The sequence below is a fragment of the Corapipo altera genome, unplaced genomic scaffold (genome assembly GCF_003945725.1).
Source record: "Corapipo altera isolate COAL_440 unplaced genomic scaffold, ASM394572v1 24b, whole genome shotgun sequence".
NCBI classification, from domain to species: Eukaryota; Metazoa; Chordata; class Aves; order Passeriformes; family Pipridae; genus Corapipo; species Corapipo altera.
In genome coordinates this window covers 11,025,267-11,044,049 of record NW_020884888.1, presented here as the reverse complement: position 1 = coordinate 11,044,049, position 18,783 = coordinate 11,025,267, and the positions used below count along the sequence as shown (strand labels likewise).

At 36.9% G+C, this 18,783-nt stretch overlaps 1 protein-coding gene across 6 annotated transcripts in view; it reads right to left on the bottom strand.

Annotated features, from left to right (window-relative positions):
• The window catches only part of DDC (dopa decarboxylase), a 71,874-nt gene that overhangs the window by 17,926 nt on the left and 35,165 nt on the right, over positions 1-18,783 (bottom strand). For all 6 annotated transcript variants that reach the window (XM_027643971.1, XM_027643968.1, XM_027643967.1 and 3 more), the window contains 5 exons: positions 18,288-18,431; positions 11,811-11,877; positions 9,642-9,736; positions 7,758-7,825; positions 1,427-1,503 (listed from right to left, as the gene is read on the bottom strand). In XM_027643971.1, the coding sequence (XP_027499772.1) occupies positions 1,427-1,503; positions 7,758-7,825; positions 9,642-9,736; positions 11,811-11,877; positions 18,288-18,431 (451 nt within the window). The remainder of the gene's footprint in view (positions 1-1,426; positions 1,504-7,757; positions 7,826-9,641; positions 9,737-11,810; positions 11,878-18,287; positions 18,432-18,783) is intronic.

Sequence of the window (18,783 nt, the reverse complement as noted above, 5' to 3'; positions counted from 1 at the left end):
TTTAAGAAAGGCTTGGTTTTCTTCTGGTGTTATTTAACCTGGGGAAGGCTGAAGTCTCTTGTATCAGCACTATCAGTTGTCACAAGAACATATTTTCACTTTAGTTAAGGTTGGATTTTTTTTCTTCTGAAGAGAAATATTTTTATGTATGTAAAGTAAAAGCTTGTGCCTTAAATGTATTTGCTGTAACTTGTATTTTTCATTCAAAAAGGCAAAAAAAAGTACATACTTTTTTCTTAGCAATTCTAGCCTTTAGAGGGTGAACCTGCATTGCTTAGAAATGGATGAAAGGAATAAAATGCAAGATTTATGCCAGTTCAGGATTAAGGCATGGGAATCCATTTTTCCTAGGGCTTTTTAGTGAATGGTGGAATTCTGGATGGTATTAATTTAAATGTCAAGGAGTTCACAGCCATAACAGAGAGAAGATAAAAGTACTCAGGATACACTTCTGAACACAGATCAGCACCAGCAATTCCAGGAAAAATAGGAGATCGAGTACATGGTAAGAGCATCCACATATGATTCACCCTCTTGAGAAAGTTATGAGAGAACTTCCACCACATTGACACGGCACTGCTGTGACCTTCTTCACAATTATTCAGTTAATAACCAAATGTGTAAAAATGGGCTTCAAGATGGCAAATATCACTCTGCAGTTGCGAGGTATGTGCAGGAGCAGCACTAATCCATTAAGGAGCTTTGTACAGAGCCTAAGATTCGTAAGTTCTTTGTAAGCATTTTGTGAAGAGCTTTCATGAGCATTTTGTTCAAGACAGACAGTCCGCTCTTTCCGCTCTTACTGCTTTTCTCTACAGCCACTGTAAGAACATGAAAGCTACAGGATAATGCCACAGAAAGCTATCACTCAAAAATATAGCAGAGACAGCATCTTTTTTGTGGCTTCTGGGAGTTTTTGCTCCTTACATGGGTTTTTGAAAAATTTGAATCAGAGATTACACAAATAGCTAAGAAAAAAGTCACAGACTTTAGCAACTCTAAAACCAAATCAGATCCTGAAACCATTCTGGAGAATGATATGTTGGGGAAGGCAGGTTAAGGAACTTGATACACAGCACCCAGTCATATGTTTATCTGACAGCCAAAAGATCATAAAGAATTTCCTCAACACTCCTATAAAGAATTAGTGGTAAGTCTGGAACTGGGGAAATCCCAATACAAAAAAAATAATATAATGCTTTATAAAATTACTGTCCTTCTATTGCTTTTAACTAACTAAAATCTCATTAACAAATACTCGCACTTTAATAAGCTTAACTCCCTCAGGCACTCAGAAAATGGAAATAGGCTCCTAAACAACTTAGGTTGTTTTAAGAATTTCAGTTTTCATCTTAAGTTCTTTTTTTTCCATTAAATATCAGTGTGCAAACAAAATAATAATAATCTCATTTAACTGTAAAATTACCAGACTCCTGATGGTGATGCTGCAGGTAAAGAGGTTCTAATTTAAAGGCACCTATTAAATCTGATCTTTTTTTCACCCTGTATAAAAAAAAGAAAGAAATCAAATTGAGAAATTTAAGAATAGAAATTTAAGGGATTATATTTCCACAGAAGTGAAGTCAAATTGAATGTGTTTAAACTGGCATATTTCCTGAGCACAGCCTGTGCCATTTTCAGTGCTTTTTCACAGTCATATCAGTACTGTACTTACAAGTAGTTAAGTGTAAAGCTCAGCAGGAACGGGCAGCATGACTGCACGACTGCATATTTAAAAACAGACAAGAAACAGACATAGAGGATCTTTTTATGGTGATAGACACTCACACCAGAATGTGAGACTAGCTGAAGCAATGTTAATGTTTGCAGTCAACAGAAGTTGTCTTGAAATTACTGCAGTACAAAGCTGCGTGGGAAGAGCTGTTGCTTCCTAAACACCATGCACAGCCACGGGGAGGCTTTGTGGATGCTGGCCGCTGTGTCTCCATGCTGCAGCCACTGGGAGGGACAAGCCACCCGGTCCAGACTCAGATTTCCCTCTGGTACCACCCTGCCCTTAGCTGGATCCAATACACAATTACTGACAGACATGCTACAGCACGATGTAACACTGAGAAGCATACCTTACTATTGCCAGCTAGGGGGTGGTGTGACTGGACTGAGGTTCAAAAGCCAGTGTGTCCCTTTTAGAGAGAATAAGCTATGTTTTGCCAATGGTTAATAACAAGATTTTTCTCATTCATGCGTCACGCTGTGTAAGACTGACTCACCTCCACAAATGTTGGGGTTTACAGAGGCAGAAGAAGAAGAAACCATAAATCGAAAAAGGGAAAGACTGCTACATCATTATATTAGGCCTATAAATATATTACAAAGTAAGCAAAAGTTGTATCAACATGGGAATACTCTAAATGACCAAAGTCCAAACCTTTTTTTTCCTGAGTTTTAATGTTTAAATGTAAAATTGTAAATTTCTACAGAAAAATCTAATTTCCAATATTTTACAGTGTATTTATAAATACACAGGACAGTACACACTCCCAGCTCTCATTCACATCTAGGCTGTGGTCATAAAACATCTTACTCAAACAAACAAAAAGCCTCTCTATGACTAATGGCCAGGGAAGTACCAAGGTTAACAGCAAAGTGCTTTCCTTTAGGTATGGAAAGTACAGAGCTGAAGATAAGTAAGCTTATGCACATGAAAAACAGCAACAAACTTCCAGAATGCTCTCAGTAAAAACAATTAATAACTTATTTGTGTGCTGGAAATGTCCTGTGGAGAGAAGGAAGGAACTATTAACTGAAAGCAGGTTCAATTAGGGTAAATATTTTTAACAAACCTTAAGTTGTTCTACTGTAGTTTATTTGATATGTTTGATTACTTTGATATATTCATGTTTCAGTAGTTCATTCTGTATGCAACTAATACAAGTTACAAGCAATGTACTTAGTTGTTTTGTGACAGCTTAATTTCTTCTCTGTTTAACAGTGGAACAGATAACTACTCTGCAGGAACATCTATCTTAGAAGACATAAAAATGCTGCCATCTCGTACTTCCTTGGTGATGTCACTGCTTTTTTAAAAGGAGATTTCACAGGTCTTAATCTGGCAACCATGAAAAACTATCTAAAAGGATTACTAAAATAAATCCAAAGCCTGGACATTAATGTGTACGAACCACATGAGTTGCACCTCTGTACACCATGCCTAGATTTTGCCCTGTGTATTTAAACTTTGCAGTAAGTGCTTGTGTGGTCTGGACAAGGGACATTACTGGCAAACTCTCCAGTTTAGTAAGGCCCTCTGATTACTGTCTGACATTGGTTGTTTGAACTGGCAGCAGTGAAATAACAAAGAGAAGTCCAAGGGCAATCAAAAGAGATTTCGGGGCCCTGAGACAATTGTAGAGGGATCAGGACCACAGGTAGTGAACAGTTTCTTCAATTCTTCGAGTAACGAGGAATAATATTGATAGGAATAGGCAGATCCATCAGGTCAATGAGTGGCTCTGAGGTTGGTGTAATCAGAAAAATTCTGTAGTTTTTGACCACAAACGGGATGATCTACTCAACACCTGGTCCACTGACACCTGACAGGATGCACCTATCTCAGACGGGAAAAAGAGCTGAACAAGCACATCATGTGGTAGTTGAGCAATTGGCTCACGGGTCAAGCACAGAGGGTAATAGTGAATGGGGTGACATCAGACTGGCAACCTGTCACTAACGGGGTTCCACAGGGCTCCATCTTGGGCTCTGTGCTCTTCAACATGTTCATAAATGGCTTGGACACAAGACTGGAAGGCATACTAAACAAGTCTGCAGATGATACAAAACCAGAAGGAGCTGTTGAGGTCCTGCAGAGAGACCTTAACAAATCAGAGGACTGGGCAATCACCAACTATATGAAGTACAAGGAAAAGTGCTGGATTCTTCACCTGGGATGGGGCAACCCCAGATGTTCCTGCAGACTGGGGAATGAGATGCTGGAAAGCAGTGCCATGGAAAGGGACCTGGGGGTCCTGGTCGATTGCAAGTTGAATGTGAGTCAGTAGTGCCCTGGCAGCCAGGAGGGCCAACCATGTCCTGGGGGGCATCAGGCAAAGCATCGCCAGCCGGTTGAGGGAGGGGATTTTCCTGCTCTGCTCTGCACTGCTGTGGCCTCACCTTGAATATTGTGTGCAGATTTGGGCACCGCAATATAAGAAAGATATTAAGCTCTAGAAAGTATCCAAAGGAGGGCAACAAGGATGGTGAAGGGCCTTGAGGGAAAGCCGTATGAGGAGTGGCTGAGATCACTTGGACTGTTCAGCCTGGAGTAGACTGAGGGGAGACCTCATGGCAGTCTAGAACTTCCTTGTGAGGGAAAGAGGAGGGGCAGGCGCTGATCTTTTCTCTCTGCTGACCAGTGACAGCACCTGAGGGAATGGCCCGAAGTTGTTTCAGGGGAGGTTTAGGTTGGATATTAGAAAAAGGTTCTTTCCCCAGAAGGTGGTTGGGTCCTGAAACAGGCTCCCCAGGGAAGTGGTCACAGCACTAAAACTGAAAGAGGTCAGGGAGCATTTAGATGATACTCTCAGGCACATGGTGTGACTCTTGGGATGGTCCTGTGCAGGGCTAAGGGTTGGACTCGATGATCCTTGTGGGTCCCTTCCAACTTGGCATATTCTGTGATTCTGTGACAGGAGTGGTGTTCTTAACTTTCTTTGCAAATACACCTGGCCGAATGAAGGATCACGGCAGAAGGATGTGACATGGCAGTTTGTGTGGCAGTTCACATAGGCAGGGAATGCAGGAAGGGTGCTGCAATCCACAAGCAGTTCCACACCTCACGTAAGTACTGAGTGCTCAGGAGGTCCACACCAGAGGGCTGAGTGCTGTAGGTCTCTGCCATAATGGTGGGCACTCACCTCAGAGCCAAACCCAGTGTGTCTACTGAGACAGCCCCTGAGAAGAGTGCTGCTCAAACCCAGACAGAACTGGTAAGGAAGGTAAATCAGTACACGTGTCAGTTTGCAATGGATGCCCAGATACTTCTACTGGAGAAAAGGCTGGTACCTGCACAAAGTGTGCCCAGGTTGATTTTACCTGTTGCAGCAGGTGGCTGAATTACAGGACACAGTTATTAGGCTAAGCAGTATTAGAGAGACTGAAACAGAGAGAGATACATGGCTTTGAAACCATACACTTGGTTGGACTTAGATGATCTTTAAGTTCCCCTCCAACCTGAGTCATTCTGTGCTCTTATGATCTACAGATAAGCATTTCTTGTAAGCACCTTCCTTCCAAATACTAAAACACCTTCCCAACTAAAAGTTAACACTTAAGCCCTGAGAAGAGTAACAAAAAACCAAGAATACCAAGACTCTGAAAGATTATTATTTTCACACTCTCTGAATGAAGACACTTCTTCCCATTTTATGATATTCCAGAGCAGCAATTGAACAAGTCAGGCAAAACTGACTGGTAGTTTCAGGGCAAAGTCTCTAAACGACTCTAGCATTTCAATATAAAAAATATTCACTTCTTGGAATGGCTATATTAAATTTCTTTTTCTAGGAAATTGACTGCTCTTTTCTGTACATCAAGAAGTCTAAGAATATTTTACAAAAGGTTTATAATGAAATTGCCCCCAAATCCAAAATTATATCAGTGCCACATATTGCACTGAGTAGTTAAATAATTACATTACAGATCTAAGGGCTAAATTATCTTAATCAGATTGCAGCAAAAGAAAATGTGTTTACTGGGGAAAGTGCTGAAGAGCCTGGGTTATTTAGAAGCCTGCCCATCAAAGGAACTCAGATTACTTTCATTCTGAAATGATGATCAGTATTTACTGAACTCTTTCCATATCACCACAACATCATACTTAATACTTCCCATGGATCCTAAGAGGACTATGTATCCATCACAATTATTTTTTCTCACCATGTTCCTTCATCCTTTCTTATCAAATTTCACCTTTTTAGTTGGTAAGAGAGGTAAATTTTGGACATGAGTCTTAGAGTTAGCTGGACAATGCATCTGGCTTCGAGTCAAAGAGTTTAAGTGTACATTTCATTCTTTATTAAGTGAATAACATCTATACATAAATGCCTTGCTGAAATGAAGTTTGTATGGCTGTAGTTGTGGAACTTTCACTTTGGGTAAGGAGATGTTGTAAAGTCTCTTGAGATTCCTTGTAATGGAATCTTCCTATCTATGAAAACAAACGTTTTATGCAATGCCTTATTTAAAAAACAAAACAAAACCCCTAAAAAAAAAAAAAACAAAAAAAACAAAAACGGAGAAAACAGCAAGAAACAAAATGGAGACAAATACTTTCCTAAGTCTGAAGTCTAAGCTTTGCTAGGAAGAAGCTAAAATCACCCGAGATAGAACTCACAGTGGGATTGGATATACCTCCTTGTTTTCCTGAAAAGCCATGTAAAACACTTTTAACATAGTTCCACAGGGTTTTTAGGGAAAGCAGAATTAATGAGAAATTAAACTTTAGGGACTAGACTCTGGCCCCTAATTGTTCTACAAACACTGAAGAGAATGATAGTGTACTGTCTTATTTGCAGGTGGCTATTTTTTTTAACAATGTCTTTGACTAATGAGAAAAAGATGGGAGAAACTAGGAGTTTGTTTCATTGTTTTCCTATTTCCAAATACAGAGACACAGCATGTTATGAGGTACTTATAAACTGGAGTGTTGGGTTAATCGCACTGATGCCACTACTGATGAAGTAGGGTCAAAATGTAAACCATTTACACTAAGGAAAAGAAAAAAAAAGACCACAATGGCTTGGAATATTTGAAATGCCTATATCAGCTAAAATATTTACATAAAAAATGTTATATATCACCTGAAAAGTCAGCTTTGCTTGCGATATTAAAAGAGCCAAAGGTTAACCAAAAGCAACTCAGTGACTACTGTCCCACATTTATTCTTCTTTTAAATAAGGTGACCTATCTCTGCATGATGTTTTGGAGTCTTCTTTTTAACATTCAGTTTTTCCTTCCTTTTTCTCATTTTTGCAAATTTTGTTCCATTATCACTGAAATTAATGTTTTAATTTATTTTGATAAATAGTCTGTATTTACCGAATAGCTGTTTTGCTAAAAAGTATCATTAGTTGTGATGCTGGTAAACATCTAGTTTGGGACACAATAGGATCATCTCTTTTGGAATGTTTTTAACAAAACCATGCTATTATTACTGCTATGATACTTTGGTTTGTTTGAAAGTATGTCTATGGGTTTCTATTTTGGCATCTTTTTATATCAAAATGTCGTCTGCTGTCATCTGGGGAAACTGAAAGTCAGTACAAAATTATATAAATAGTCCCTTTTGAAATCAGCTGCTTTTCATCAGCCAAATCTCAAACATTTTTAGAAAGGCTTTTAAAAGACAGAAGCTTAAACAAAAAAAAAATTTTATGGAAAACAAAAAGCTCTGTTGAGCATATTGTTCGTTGCACAGATATCCCTAAATTAAGGTTTTCCTTTATGTTTTAAACAGTCCCAAAATGGAGCAGGTATGAATCTGCAGACTTTTTGGGACTTCTCTCTCTCTTTCTGAAACATAATGCAGAGCTCAGGCCTATTTCTAAATTTCACACTTTTGAAACTAAATTTCATATTTTTGAAACAAGGGAATTTTGTAAATAATTTACAAGACTTGAAGCTATTCCGTGCTCCTCATTTCAATAGAGAAATATAAATAAATGTTTACTGGTAGAAAGGCAGACTATTAGAATGTGATTTTTTTCCCTTGCAATGTTTCCTTTTACTGTAATACTTACCACATAGCAGAGCAGTCAAAATTCACTAGGAGCCATTTGTGAGGATTAAAGTTAAAAGAATCTGCAAACTGAAAATGGATAAATAAAAACAGAATTATGAAAGAGAAAAGGATCCATGTGCTAATGATATAACCCTGTCAAATTGTCTCTGTACACTTTAACTACAAATTAATTACTGAATTCAGTCTTTATTATGTTCATACTAATACCACCTCAGTTAGTAACCGTTTTAGTTAAATCTTCATTCATTTTGGGAATGGAATTCATGTTAGGTGTGCAGTTAGGCTATTAGTATTATCAACATTTTGAGCATTTGTTAAAAATTATACTTTTAAAATATATATGTTACAGAAAAGTACATATCTCATTGTAAACTAAAAAAATAAATAAATCTGTATATTCAGAAACGTTTACTGGTGGTTTATATCACATTTTCCAATAAGCTTTCTATTTTCAAGAGCATTAAACATATAAACAAAAAATCGAAATATACAAAGACAAATGATTTATTTAATTCAGAATCTGCACCTCACATTCATTCATAAAATTACAACTGACTAGGAAATGTTTGGGTTTTTGTTTTGTTTTTTACTGATAGGGTATTTTGTTTCAGTAGAAATCAAGTTTTTCATCTAGAGTCAAAAGAAATGCCACCAAAGATAAGGACTGGCAATACATGTTTATACACATAATGTGCCAGGCCAGTTTTCTAGAGATATGTTTAGGCGTGGTGTCAGAAGAAACCCAGGTAGGTAAGATGGACATCATGTGGGAAAGGCTTCATCCATGCTTTCTGTTTTAACAAAGGCAGAACTCATCAGCCTTAAAAAAGAGAGATAGGGGCCTGGTAGCACGTTATAGCACTCTTCTGTTCTCATTTGCTTCTCATAACCTTCCCTGTCACCTGTAAACAATTAACAATTACTCTAATAAGAGAAGATTATCTGTCTATCTATCTATATATCTATCTAGCTATCACCCTGTACTAGGTAAGGTAGGAAACTTATTCATGGTTGTTAAATATTTACTCCTGTGACAAATGCTGGCCCAGACAAGGGACGCTGTTTCATTTCCTTTGGAAACCAATAACAATAATTTTAAAAATATTCCCACACAGGAAATTACAACAAGCTTCATTTGCTGATAAAAAAAGAGACAGAAAGAAATGCTTTATTTGTGAGGGGGTTTTCCCTCTTCTTCTTCATTAGTCACTAGCTATCAGTGCTGTGTTTAAACTTCTGGCTTTACCAAACAGTAATATTTTCTCCACTGACGTGGAAGACAAGGACTTATCTGACCGTCTGAGGGGAGCAGCAGGAAATTGAAGTATTCTTATCTAAGCAACTGAATGCCAAGTTGCTCAGCAAGGGGAGGAAAAAGGAACAGGAGTGCTGTTGGGGGAATATATCATTTAGCTCTCTTGGTTATTAAACCCTGTCTGTTTGAGATAGAGCTACTGGCTATATCCTAGATAACTTTCAGGGCGCAAGAAAAACATCAGATATAATGACATAATAAGACATAACTTTTTTTTTTAGAATAATTTTGTGTGTGTATGTAAGGTAGAATTAGGCTTCTATAAATGTGTCATTTGGGATATTTGGGGAAAAGTTCCACTTTTCTATTTTGCAAGACACTTTGTTGATTCACTACTATTTGCTGTTCTGAATGAGAAACTTCTACATAGTGAGGTAACTTGCATACTCCAGTATAAACCAGTAAAAATTATATAAACTTAAGTAACGTAATAGAATGTACAGGGATTTGAGGAGCAGCTTACTTGGAGATTCTGGAAGAGCCATTAAGCTTGGATGCATAAACAACAAACAAATTCTATGAAAGAGCAAGGTTTTAGCAGACTTCTAGAGAAAAAACACCATTCACCTCCACTCCATTTAAAAGATGCCTGAATTCAGGGCAGATGAATGCACTCCCAGCGTAGGCTGCATCAATATGCATCCAGATATTTTCCTTATTACCTAAAAAAATAATTGAAGGGGAAATAAATTAAACAGCAGATTAAAAAGCCCCATTAATTTGCAGGAAACCAAGTACCTGAGAGGTTTTTCTTTGATGTCATTATTTTCCCAATTTAAAATTAAATTAAGAGATTAAATGTTTCTACCATCTGGGTTTTCATTTATATATAAAGATGTATACATAACATATTATTTTTCCATCCTACTTCTCCTGGAACAAAGTAATAGAATCATAGAATATACTGAGTTGGAAGGGACTCACAGGATCATCATGTCTTATCTTACTAATATTAAGTAACACAAAATAGTATGTGATTTTGATTCAAGAACCATTAAAAAATACACTTTAAAAAAAGATATATCTAGATATTTAGCTATAATTTTTATGGTAATAAAACTGCTTTAGCAGGAAGAGCTAGAATATTAGCTGTGCTCCCCACTTCTAACTCATGAATCACAAACACGTCTCTATACGGTATTCTTTACATATTTATATATATGCAGGCACATGCTTTTGAACTGCCAGCAGCAAACTATTTATTACAAGGATGGAGATACTTCTGCAAAAGCAAGCACTGAAGTGTTAAGAAAATGCTAGTTTTGATTAGTGACTGAATGGTTTCTGCAGAAATATTTTGTCATATGAGCAGCTCATGTATTCTCTGTAATTTAGTATTCACATTATATTATAGATCACAGTATTAATGCATTTGGTAACAATTCTGGTATATGAGTTGATGGCTAAAGCCCACATAACATTTTTACACTGGTCACCAGACAATTCTGATGGTTATTTCCACATACAGAGGTATATCCATTGAGATCTGCATTTGGGCACCAAGTTCAAGCTGAAATTTTCATTCTTGTGAACTACATTTTCCTTTCCCGTAAAAGTCTGTGAAAAGCTAATACAATATTATTCACAAAATCCACAACTGAGGTTTATTTGAAAACATGTTGAAAGTTCTACTGATTAATTATTTTTAAATATGTTCACGTATACTAAGAGGAAAATTAGGCAGAAAAGCTAGCACGAGACTTCTGATTTCAGTGGTGTGAAATCCTTCTCATCTCTGCTGCACAAACAGGGAATCACTGAGGTGAAATACACATGATTGGCTGCTATACCTAAAAGTATTGGTGCCACTGTTTTATTAGGTCAGATCTATAGGAATAACTCAAACAGCAAAATAATCTGTAGCTGCTTAGCAGACTGCTAGAAACCTGTTTGGAAAGGAGGATTGAGAGAAACTGAGTCTCTGGGGCTTGTGCTGAAGAGCAAGAAACTTCACAGAGCAAGTGACCACCACATATGCCCCAAAGTTTTAAACCCCACTGAATGAATTACCAGAACATCAAATGCAGTTTCTGTGAAGCTGCTTCCAATTCTTATAGCTGTAAATTTCCTGTTCTAAATGTACACTTGAATAGATATGGTGCACTTTGCATTTTCATCAGCCAGGAAGCGTGGGCTTTTGACCAAACCCTGCTGCAGATCAAAGCTTGAAAAAACAAACCATCACACAGAAATATTTATGATGAGTCCATGACTCAATCACTGCATTAAACACCCTAGCACTTGTTCTATTTTCTTGAAAGATGAAGAAAATCAGGAAAGGTAGAGAAAGGATTAAGAACACGTGGATTTTTTCTGCATATTTCCCTACTTTTCATAGTTGTTACAACCACGCAGAAACAAAACACTTGGTGCAGACGAGAATGGGAGTTCAACTTTCTCCTGATATTCACCATTGCTGTAGATGCACTTGCAGGTAGAAGGGCTTGAAGAAAAATGTTACAAACTGAAGCATTTACAGTAATTTTTAACTAACAGTGTTCCAAAACATGACTGCCTCAGGAAAAATCCCTTGAGGTAATGTCCTCTATGCTTTTTAAGAGTTTGAGAATGCACTTGTGCTGCTTGACTAATATTAGAAATAAAACTGTAATTGAAGGTCTCATCTATAAGTAGTTTTATTGAATTGGAACACTGACACAGCACAATGTCCTGGAAATGACTCAGTGTGGCTTAAACTGCTATCTGCAATTTTAGAAAGAAGCAGCAAAGACTTACAAATAGGACCCAGTTCTAACAGTTTGTCAAAGGAGCAGCAAGGTGTGGTTCCAAGAGTTGCACAGAACTGCAGAAACAACAAAAAAAAAAGTGTTATAGCACAGAAAATTATCAAATTAAAAAAACTGTCTGCAAAAGCAACAATAAACAAAAAGAATAAATGATAAATGATATAGGACTATTGTGGTTTAGGGCAAAATAAATTGATGTTAGCCATTACCAATCCTTAGTGGAACTTTTGAGAACGTAGGTGGGTTTTTTCCAAAGCTCCCATAAGCTTCCATTGAAACAGATGCATAAAATCAAATATCAGTATAAAATTGACTGATAAGTACTGCAATATATTCACAGCATTATGCTATTTCTATAATTTGTATAATTTCTATGTGTTCCACATGCTTACCATGTGGCCAAATACTAACCTCACATATGCAATTGCCATCAAAATAATTTGCAGTTCATGGTATATAAGCAAGTTCTGAACTTGAGCAACTATGGTGCTGGCATTCTTGTTGACAGAATAGGTCACAAATGCTGCTGCCTCAACTGGAGCTCTGCAACAGAGATTTGTAACTGATTTATGCTCAATGGATCTGCAGCCTGGAAGCTGTTCACTAGTAGCATATGTTTACTATTAGACTTGCAAGATTTTTTCCCAGATAAACTTCTTAGAAATTCATCCTAAAATACTGGAACTATTTCTCCTTCATTCTTGTAATGTCTCATTTAATGTACCCTTCTGTGTGATCAGTGGGTCAAAAGCAGAGCTAACATAAATGCTTAAATTTCACAGTAGAAAGAGAATATAATTAGGAGAAAATGAGCTATCATAATTTACTGGGAATATGCAGGTAGAATTTTTACCAAAAAATCCCGAATACCAAGTGCATTTAAACTGACATTATTTTATTTACGTTTTAAACCTGAAAGCACTAATAAAGGCTGGGTCTGGTTTTTGTCTTGTACTGGGTTTTTTACATAATAAAAGATGCTTTGCAGTTTAAATAGATAAATAAAGTAAGCTGGGTTTTAGTCAGAGTACTGAAGTACAAAAGCATTAGATAATTTATCCACGGTCACACACAGACTACAGTACAGCCAAGAGATGACTATAAAAATGCCAAATCCAGAATTTTGCTCTTTTTTATTTTATTATTTCTATGTACTTTTTCTGCCAAGTACACTGTCAATGCAGTATCTTTTGCTTTTACAGTTTTTTCCCTATATATCAGCAACTAGCCACATTTTTCTGTGTGTATGCATGCATATGTCCCTCAGTGAATTCATGATGAGACCAATAAGAAGAAAAAGGAAAAACCTAGATGATACTTGGCCATCCACTAGACCTTTCCAGAAACAAACATAATGTCATAGCAAAACTTGCAAAAAGTAATTATTAAAATAATAAAGGGAAAATACAGTATTTTTTCTGTATCAAGCTACTAAGAACCTGAGTTTGAAACAAATACAGTTCTGAAAATGAGAATCATACTGTATATATAGTTGGTAAAATTGTGTGCTAACATATTTTCCCCTCAAAATAATCTAATCTTTATCCGTACTGGGCCTTCCTATATTCCTGAGTCACATGAGAAGAACAAAAAAATTAAAGTGCTTTGAGGTACATTTACGACTTCTCTGGAAGACCAATCACCATTTGAAGGAGGTTGCTTTGAAAAGATTGCAGGGTATCTTTTGAAATAGGAATAAATTTGGTCCCTATTTTTACTAAGAGGGCATGCATGTATGGAGTGAAAATATATTTATCATATTGTCATCTACCTAAGATGTTTCCACAATCAGGAGAAACCTGCATTTCGTTTTTGGCTGAAGATCTACACATTGGATCATAAGAATTGGAGGATTCCATGATGAAAATTCCAATTTTTCTATATACATAAAGGATAGGGGTTAACCCATTAGACTGGGAAATAAATAAAAGAGTGCACTATAGACTTAACACTGATTTTACACCTATATTTTTTGACAATATGCTATGAATTTTCTGACAAGATTAGAGTGAAACTATTTTGGTTAGTCCAGCAATTAAAATAATGAGGAAGATTTCACAACAGAAAGTTACACATTATTGTTGTTAGCATTGTACTGCAGTTAAGGTATTCTCCTTCTAATCAGGATAAGGAGTATGTTTTTTCAATGAGAGATTGTATGAGTTCAAACATATTCTTAGTTGTTTAAATAATGGCTTATTCTGTAAAGTATACCTCATTTTCTAAAATAATTTTGTTTTTCTCTCTGCAAGTGTCTAAGCCTCAAAGCTACTTGCCTTAATTCTCAGAAACCACTTAAAGTGACAGCATCTGCTCTTGTCAGGACTCTCATTACCCCGCCTCAGTACTACAGAATGAATCTAACTCAATTTGTAGCCTATGTAACACCAGAAAAATCACATTTGTGCAAAGGGCAGGGAACAGGCTACATCACAGAAATGGGACTGATGGCTCAGTATAGCCTGCAGGCCTTATCCTTTTCAGGTTGTGCACTTCAAATTTGACTCAGCCCTGGCTGTGAATACAAAACAGTTAAAAAGCTTGCATCAGTCATCTCATGTATTAGTTTCCTGAAAGGAGGAGCTATATCAGGAAACATCCATGAACATTTATGATGCCTGAGAGCAATTACTCTCAATCTTTTCAACTGGAAGAACCTCCTATAGCTTTTGCAAAAGACATGGACACATTTTGCATGGTTTCATCACCAAGCTTTTCATTTGCAACTAACTAAAATGAGGCAGGACTTTCAATGTTCCCTTACTGTTTTTATTTTCTCCTACTCAGTTCTTTGCTGGCTTGCACTTACGACAATTCTGTGACCTGAAGAAAACTGCAATAGTTCTCTAAACCACTGTTCGCTATTTTAGAAAACAGCAATCATTCATAAACTGTGGGTTAAGAAACATCACCCTAGGCATCTGTACATGTCTCCAGAATGCTTCTTCCAAATGGAAATCTGTGGTCAGGATCTAAGTGTTGATTTCTACTGAAAAGATGGCTCCTCTGTCAGTCTGATTCTGATTTATTGTTTCCCAAGTGAGTCTGGATATAAACAGCCTGCTTCTTAATATCCTGCAGATCATCATTCAGAAAAGTCATTGCAGCTAGAATCAGAGAGACTTCACGCTGGGCAGCAAGGTAACCATGTCATAGGAGCTTTATACTGGATAAGCTGTTGAAGTGAATTGTACTATATATATGCCGCTGCAACCTATCAGTGTTGATTTATGAAAGCCAGCATAAAGCTCACAGGCCACTTACACGCATTCAAGTGAACTGGGCTTGAATGCAGTGGACACTACATCTGAACTTAGAAGTGCTTAACTTAGTGGTCTCCAAATTTGAGCATCCCAGTCAACATTCAGCGAAGGCAGAGGCCTGTCTCAAACTGGGACCATAGGGCCCAGCTGAGAAAGGCATTTACCACATGTTTAACCACCAGTGTGTGTTTATAATTAATAAAATGGACATGACTTCAGCATATGCTTTAAAGCTCACCCTTTAATGGTGGCCAGATGAAGGGCTGCGTATCATCCACATTGGGAAATTGCTCCTTGGTAAATTGGGGCAACTAGTCTCGACACCTGACATGGTTAAGTGCATTGTTTGCACAGTCTGCTTGCTTTACTATATGAAAATACCCCTGTTTCAATTTCTGCAAAAGTATTTTGAAACAGACAAATTAACACAAGTCTGAATTTAGAAATAAAAAAATGAAAACAAAAGTAGAGATCTGGGTACCTACTGGCAATAGCCTTCACTGAACAGAAAGATATACACATTACTAATGCTAAAAGATACTGATGGTGGATAGGAATGCAAAGACTCCTTTTAAAGACAATGCCTCTCCCCAAAAAAAGGCTGACTGAAAAAATCCTATGTATGTGAAAAGTAAACCTATAACTACCGTACTGCTGTAATGACAGAACCTCTTTCACATCAACAAAACCTGGCCCTGACTCTCCACTCACCTCTACAGGGAAAGCATTTCTATGAAGTTCAGTATAATGATTCCTCATTTATTCATTAAGTATAAGAGGAGAATCATGCCTATAAGGCATTGTAATTTAGTTGAATTTTCTTTTTAATCCCTTACAAAACTTCTTGCTGATAAGGGAGACTGAAACAGCTTGGATGCAAACAAGACATCTTCATTAGAAATGATCTGTCTGCTCTCACAAGTCTCTTCAGGCAGAATTTCTTCTGTCAAACTTGTTGCTTTGATGTTGAATCACTCCCCTTATTGAAGGATCAGTGAGTACAGGGAGACAAGGAATCAAGTGGCATAAGGTGTTTCCTTGGTAATGTGCATATCTTTGTTGTCAGAACAAAATAAAATAGCACCAAATTACTCAAGAACAAAAGAAATGGAAATGCTTTTGAAATCTTCAAGCCAGAAAAGGGAGCACTAATACGGTCCATAGACTGCTGCTCAGCATGGCAGAGAATTAGCACACCTTTTAAGTAGCCAACCATAAGGATAATGAAATCTACTTTAATCTAAGATGACATGTTTTATGCATACAAATAAATGGAAGATCCAGTACAGGCCATATTAACTCAGATGGAGCCTCTGCTGTCTTTGAAAGCCTGTTTTGCACAGGTAAACAAACAGAGGAAGATAAACAACAGTTAAATCATCTGTTGTAAAGGTGTCACTGAACACATAAACCATATTTTTTTATTTCCTTGTTACACATAGAAAAATTAATAAGGAATGAATATTTATGAAGGGCAAGTTGCCTCTTTTTTTGTTAATGGACAAAAGTTGAGGAAAAAAACACATGAACTTGGCAGTTAGTGCATAAAGACATTATACAGTGCTGTACTTGTAATTGTTTAAAATTAACAGTAAGATACAAAAGTAGGATCCTGTTTAAGGTATTATGAGCTGGGATCACATAACAGAGAAATAAAACATGCCTTGTGGCATGTTCTTCACCTCAATAGGTGCAGCCCACAGAAAAAAGTTCATTTTGGAAGACCTAGAGATGCTTTGTTTCTCAGTCATAGTCTTATTATACTGGGAAGCAATTGATAGGATGCGCTTGGTCATTCCAAGGACTCAGTCATTCTAGGCAGCCTAGAAATTAGCATCATTCTGCACATATAAAACCGCTTTTCACTCTAGTCATCCTCATATTACATAAAAACAAACTTTAAAGGTTAGTAACAAGAACAGTAAAAAGATTATATTTTCAAAAGAGCTTGGTGAAATTTAAGCTTCTTAGTCTCATTTGGCACTTATTCATGAGTGTAAGAAAGCTTAATCGGCTAATTCTTCTAAAAACAGTTCATAGAAATTGAAGTTCACATTAGCCCTTTTCAAAATGTTACCACATGAAAAAGAAAAAAACTCATCAGACATGACTTTTCTGAAAACATTGTGACACATTTTTCAATCTCTTGAAAAATCAGTTTCTGAAGTTCTCAGTTTCTAAATTAGTTGTCGGTGGGGTTTTTTTCTTCAGTGGAGGCCAGTAAAAACATATTCCTTGTAGCATATTATACCCCTTAATAGATCTACACAGCCCATGGTCAATATCAAGTTTTGCAGAGACATAATGCTTGGAAACAAGCAAAAAATTTTGTTGGTGATGTACAAAACCACAGCAGAAGTTACTAACTTCATGGGCAAAGTCAAATGGTAAAATCTCGTTTTAACTTGAAATAATAAGATGGTGCTCTGAACCGGCAGGAGGAGTAGATCTGACAAATAAGCAAATATTCTTTTTGATCAGGTACTTATAGTAGAAGACAACTTTAGAATTTTATCTAATCTAACACTGTTCTATGTCAAAAATTGGGAGATTTTGCTAGACTGTTGTAAAAGCAGGAATCTCTGGAAAAGAAAGTGGACAGATAACAAAAAATTATGACACTTGAAGCTTCCACAGCCACATTCCCTATAGCTCACGTGTTAGAGATTAGTTATGTACTCACAAATACCCAACTGACAATGCCTGATATTGATGATATTTGGGGTATATTATGGAGGTTCATTTGTTTGCTAAGATACTGAGGAGGGGAAACTTGTTTCTTGAAGATACTTAAGCTTGAGGGAGCATTATTTAATTTATTTCTTTTAAGTTTATTTTAAGTGTAAGTAAGTTAGAAACTGAAAAATAAAGGTAAACGGTTCAGAGTTCAAGGGTTGGGAGATTATAACACTACAAAACTACCTGCAACTACAAAATGGGCCCCTATTTATTCAACAGTCTAATATAACTTTAAGTCCTTTTAAAACATCATTTTGCTGAGAAATGCAATCGTCTGCTCCAATTAGTTTCTCCTCCTGCACAGAAAGGCATGTGAAGAAGACTCATGGAACCTCTCCTGCTGAGCTCTCATGGAAGCTCAGCTGCCTGTCAGTGCCTCTCTTACATATCAGACCATCTACTCTTGTCAGAAGTAGCTTATCAGAAGCAAAAAATCCACTGATTAATTAAAATCCAGCACTCACAAAGAACGGTATAAGACCAGCAGCTTTGTCTTCATCCAGAACCTTCTTCAGGGCTGAACCACAAACACTGAATGTATCATCTGAAGGAACGTTTTTAATCTTCACAGCACCGATTAATGCAGCCCTTTCCACAGATGAATGAGCCTACAAGGAAATGGGGAAGTTTTAAGACTGACACCTTTTATTGGAATGTGAGTTCATTTGAATTTAAAAAAAAAAATTAATTTCTTTCAAGTAAAGCAATACTTGAGATCCTGGGACTGTTGATGGTATGTAAAAGATACATACCTCTGTCTCTTTCATACAGATAGACAGACAGATGGACACACATAAATATATATACCTACACACACAATTAACTGATAGAAACCCTAAAATATCCTTGAGATCATTGTCATGACACAATTCAGACCGGAGTTCAATTAACCTTAGTGAGATCTTTAATTAACATGGTAAGACTGATGGAGAGCTTGAGGTTTTGGCTCTAAATCAACCA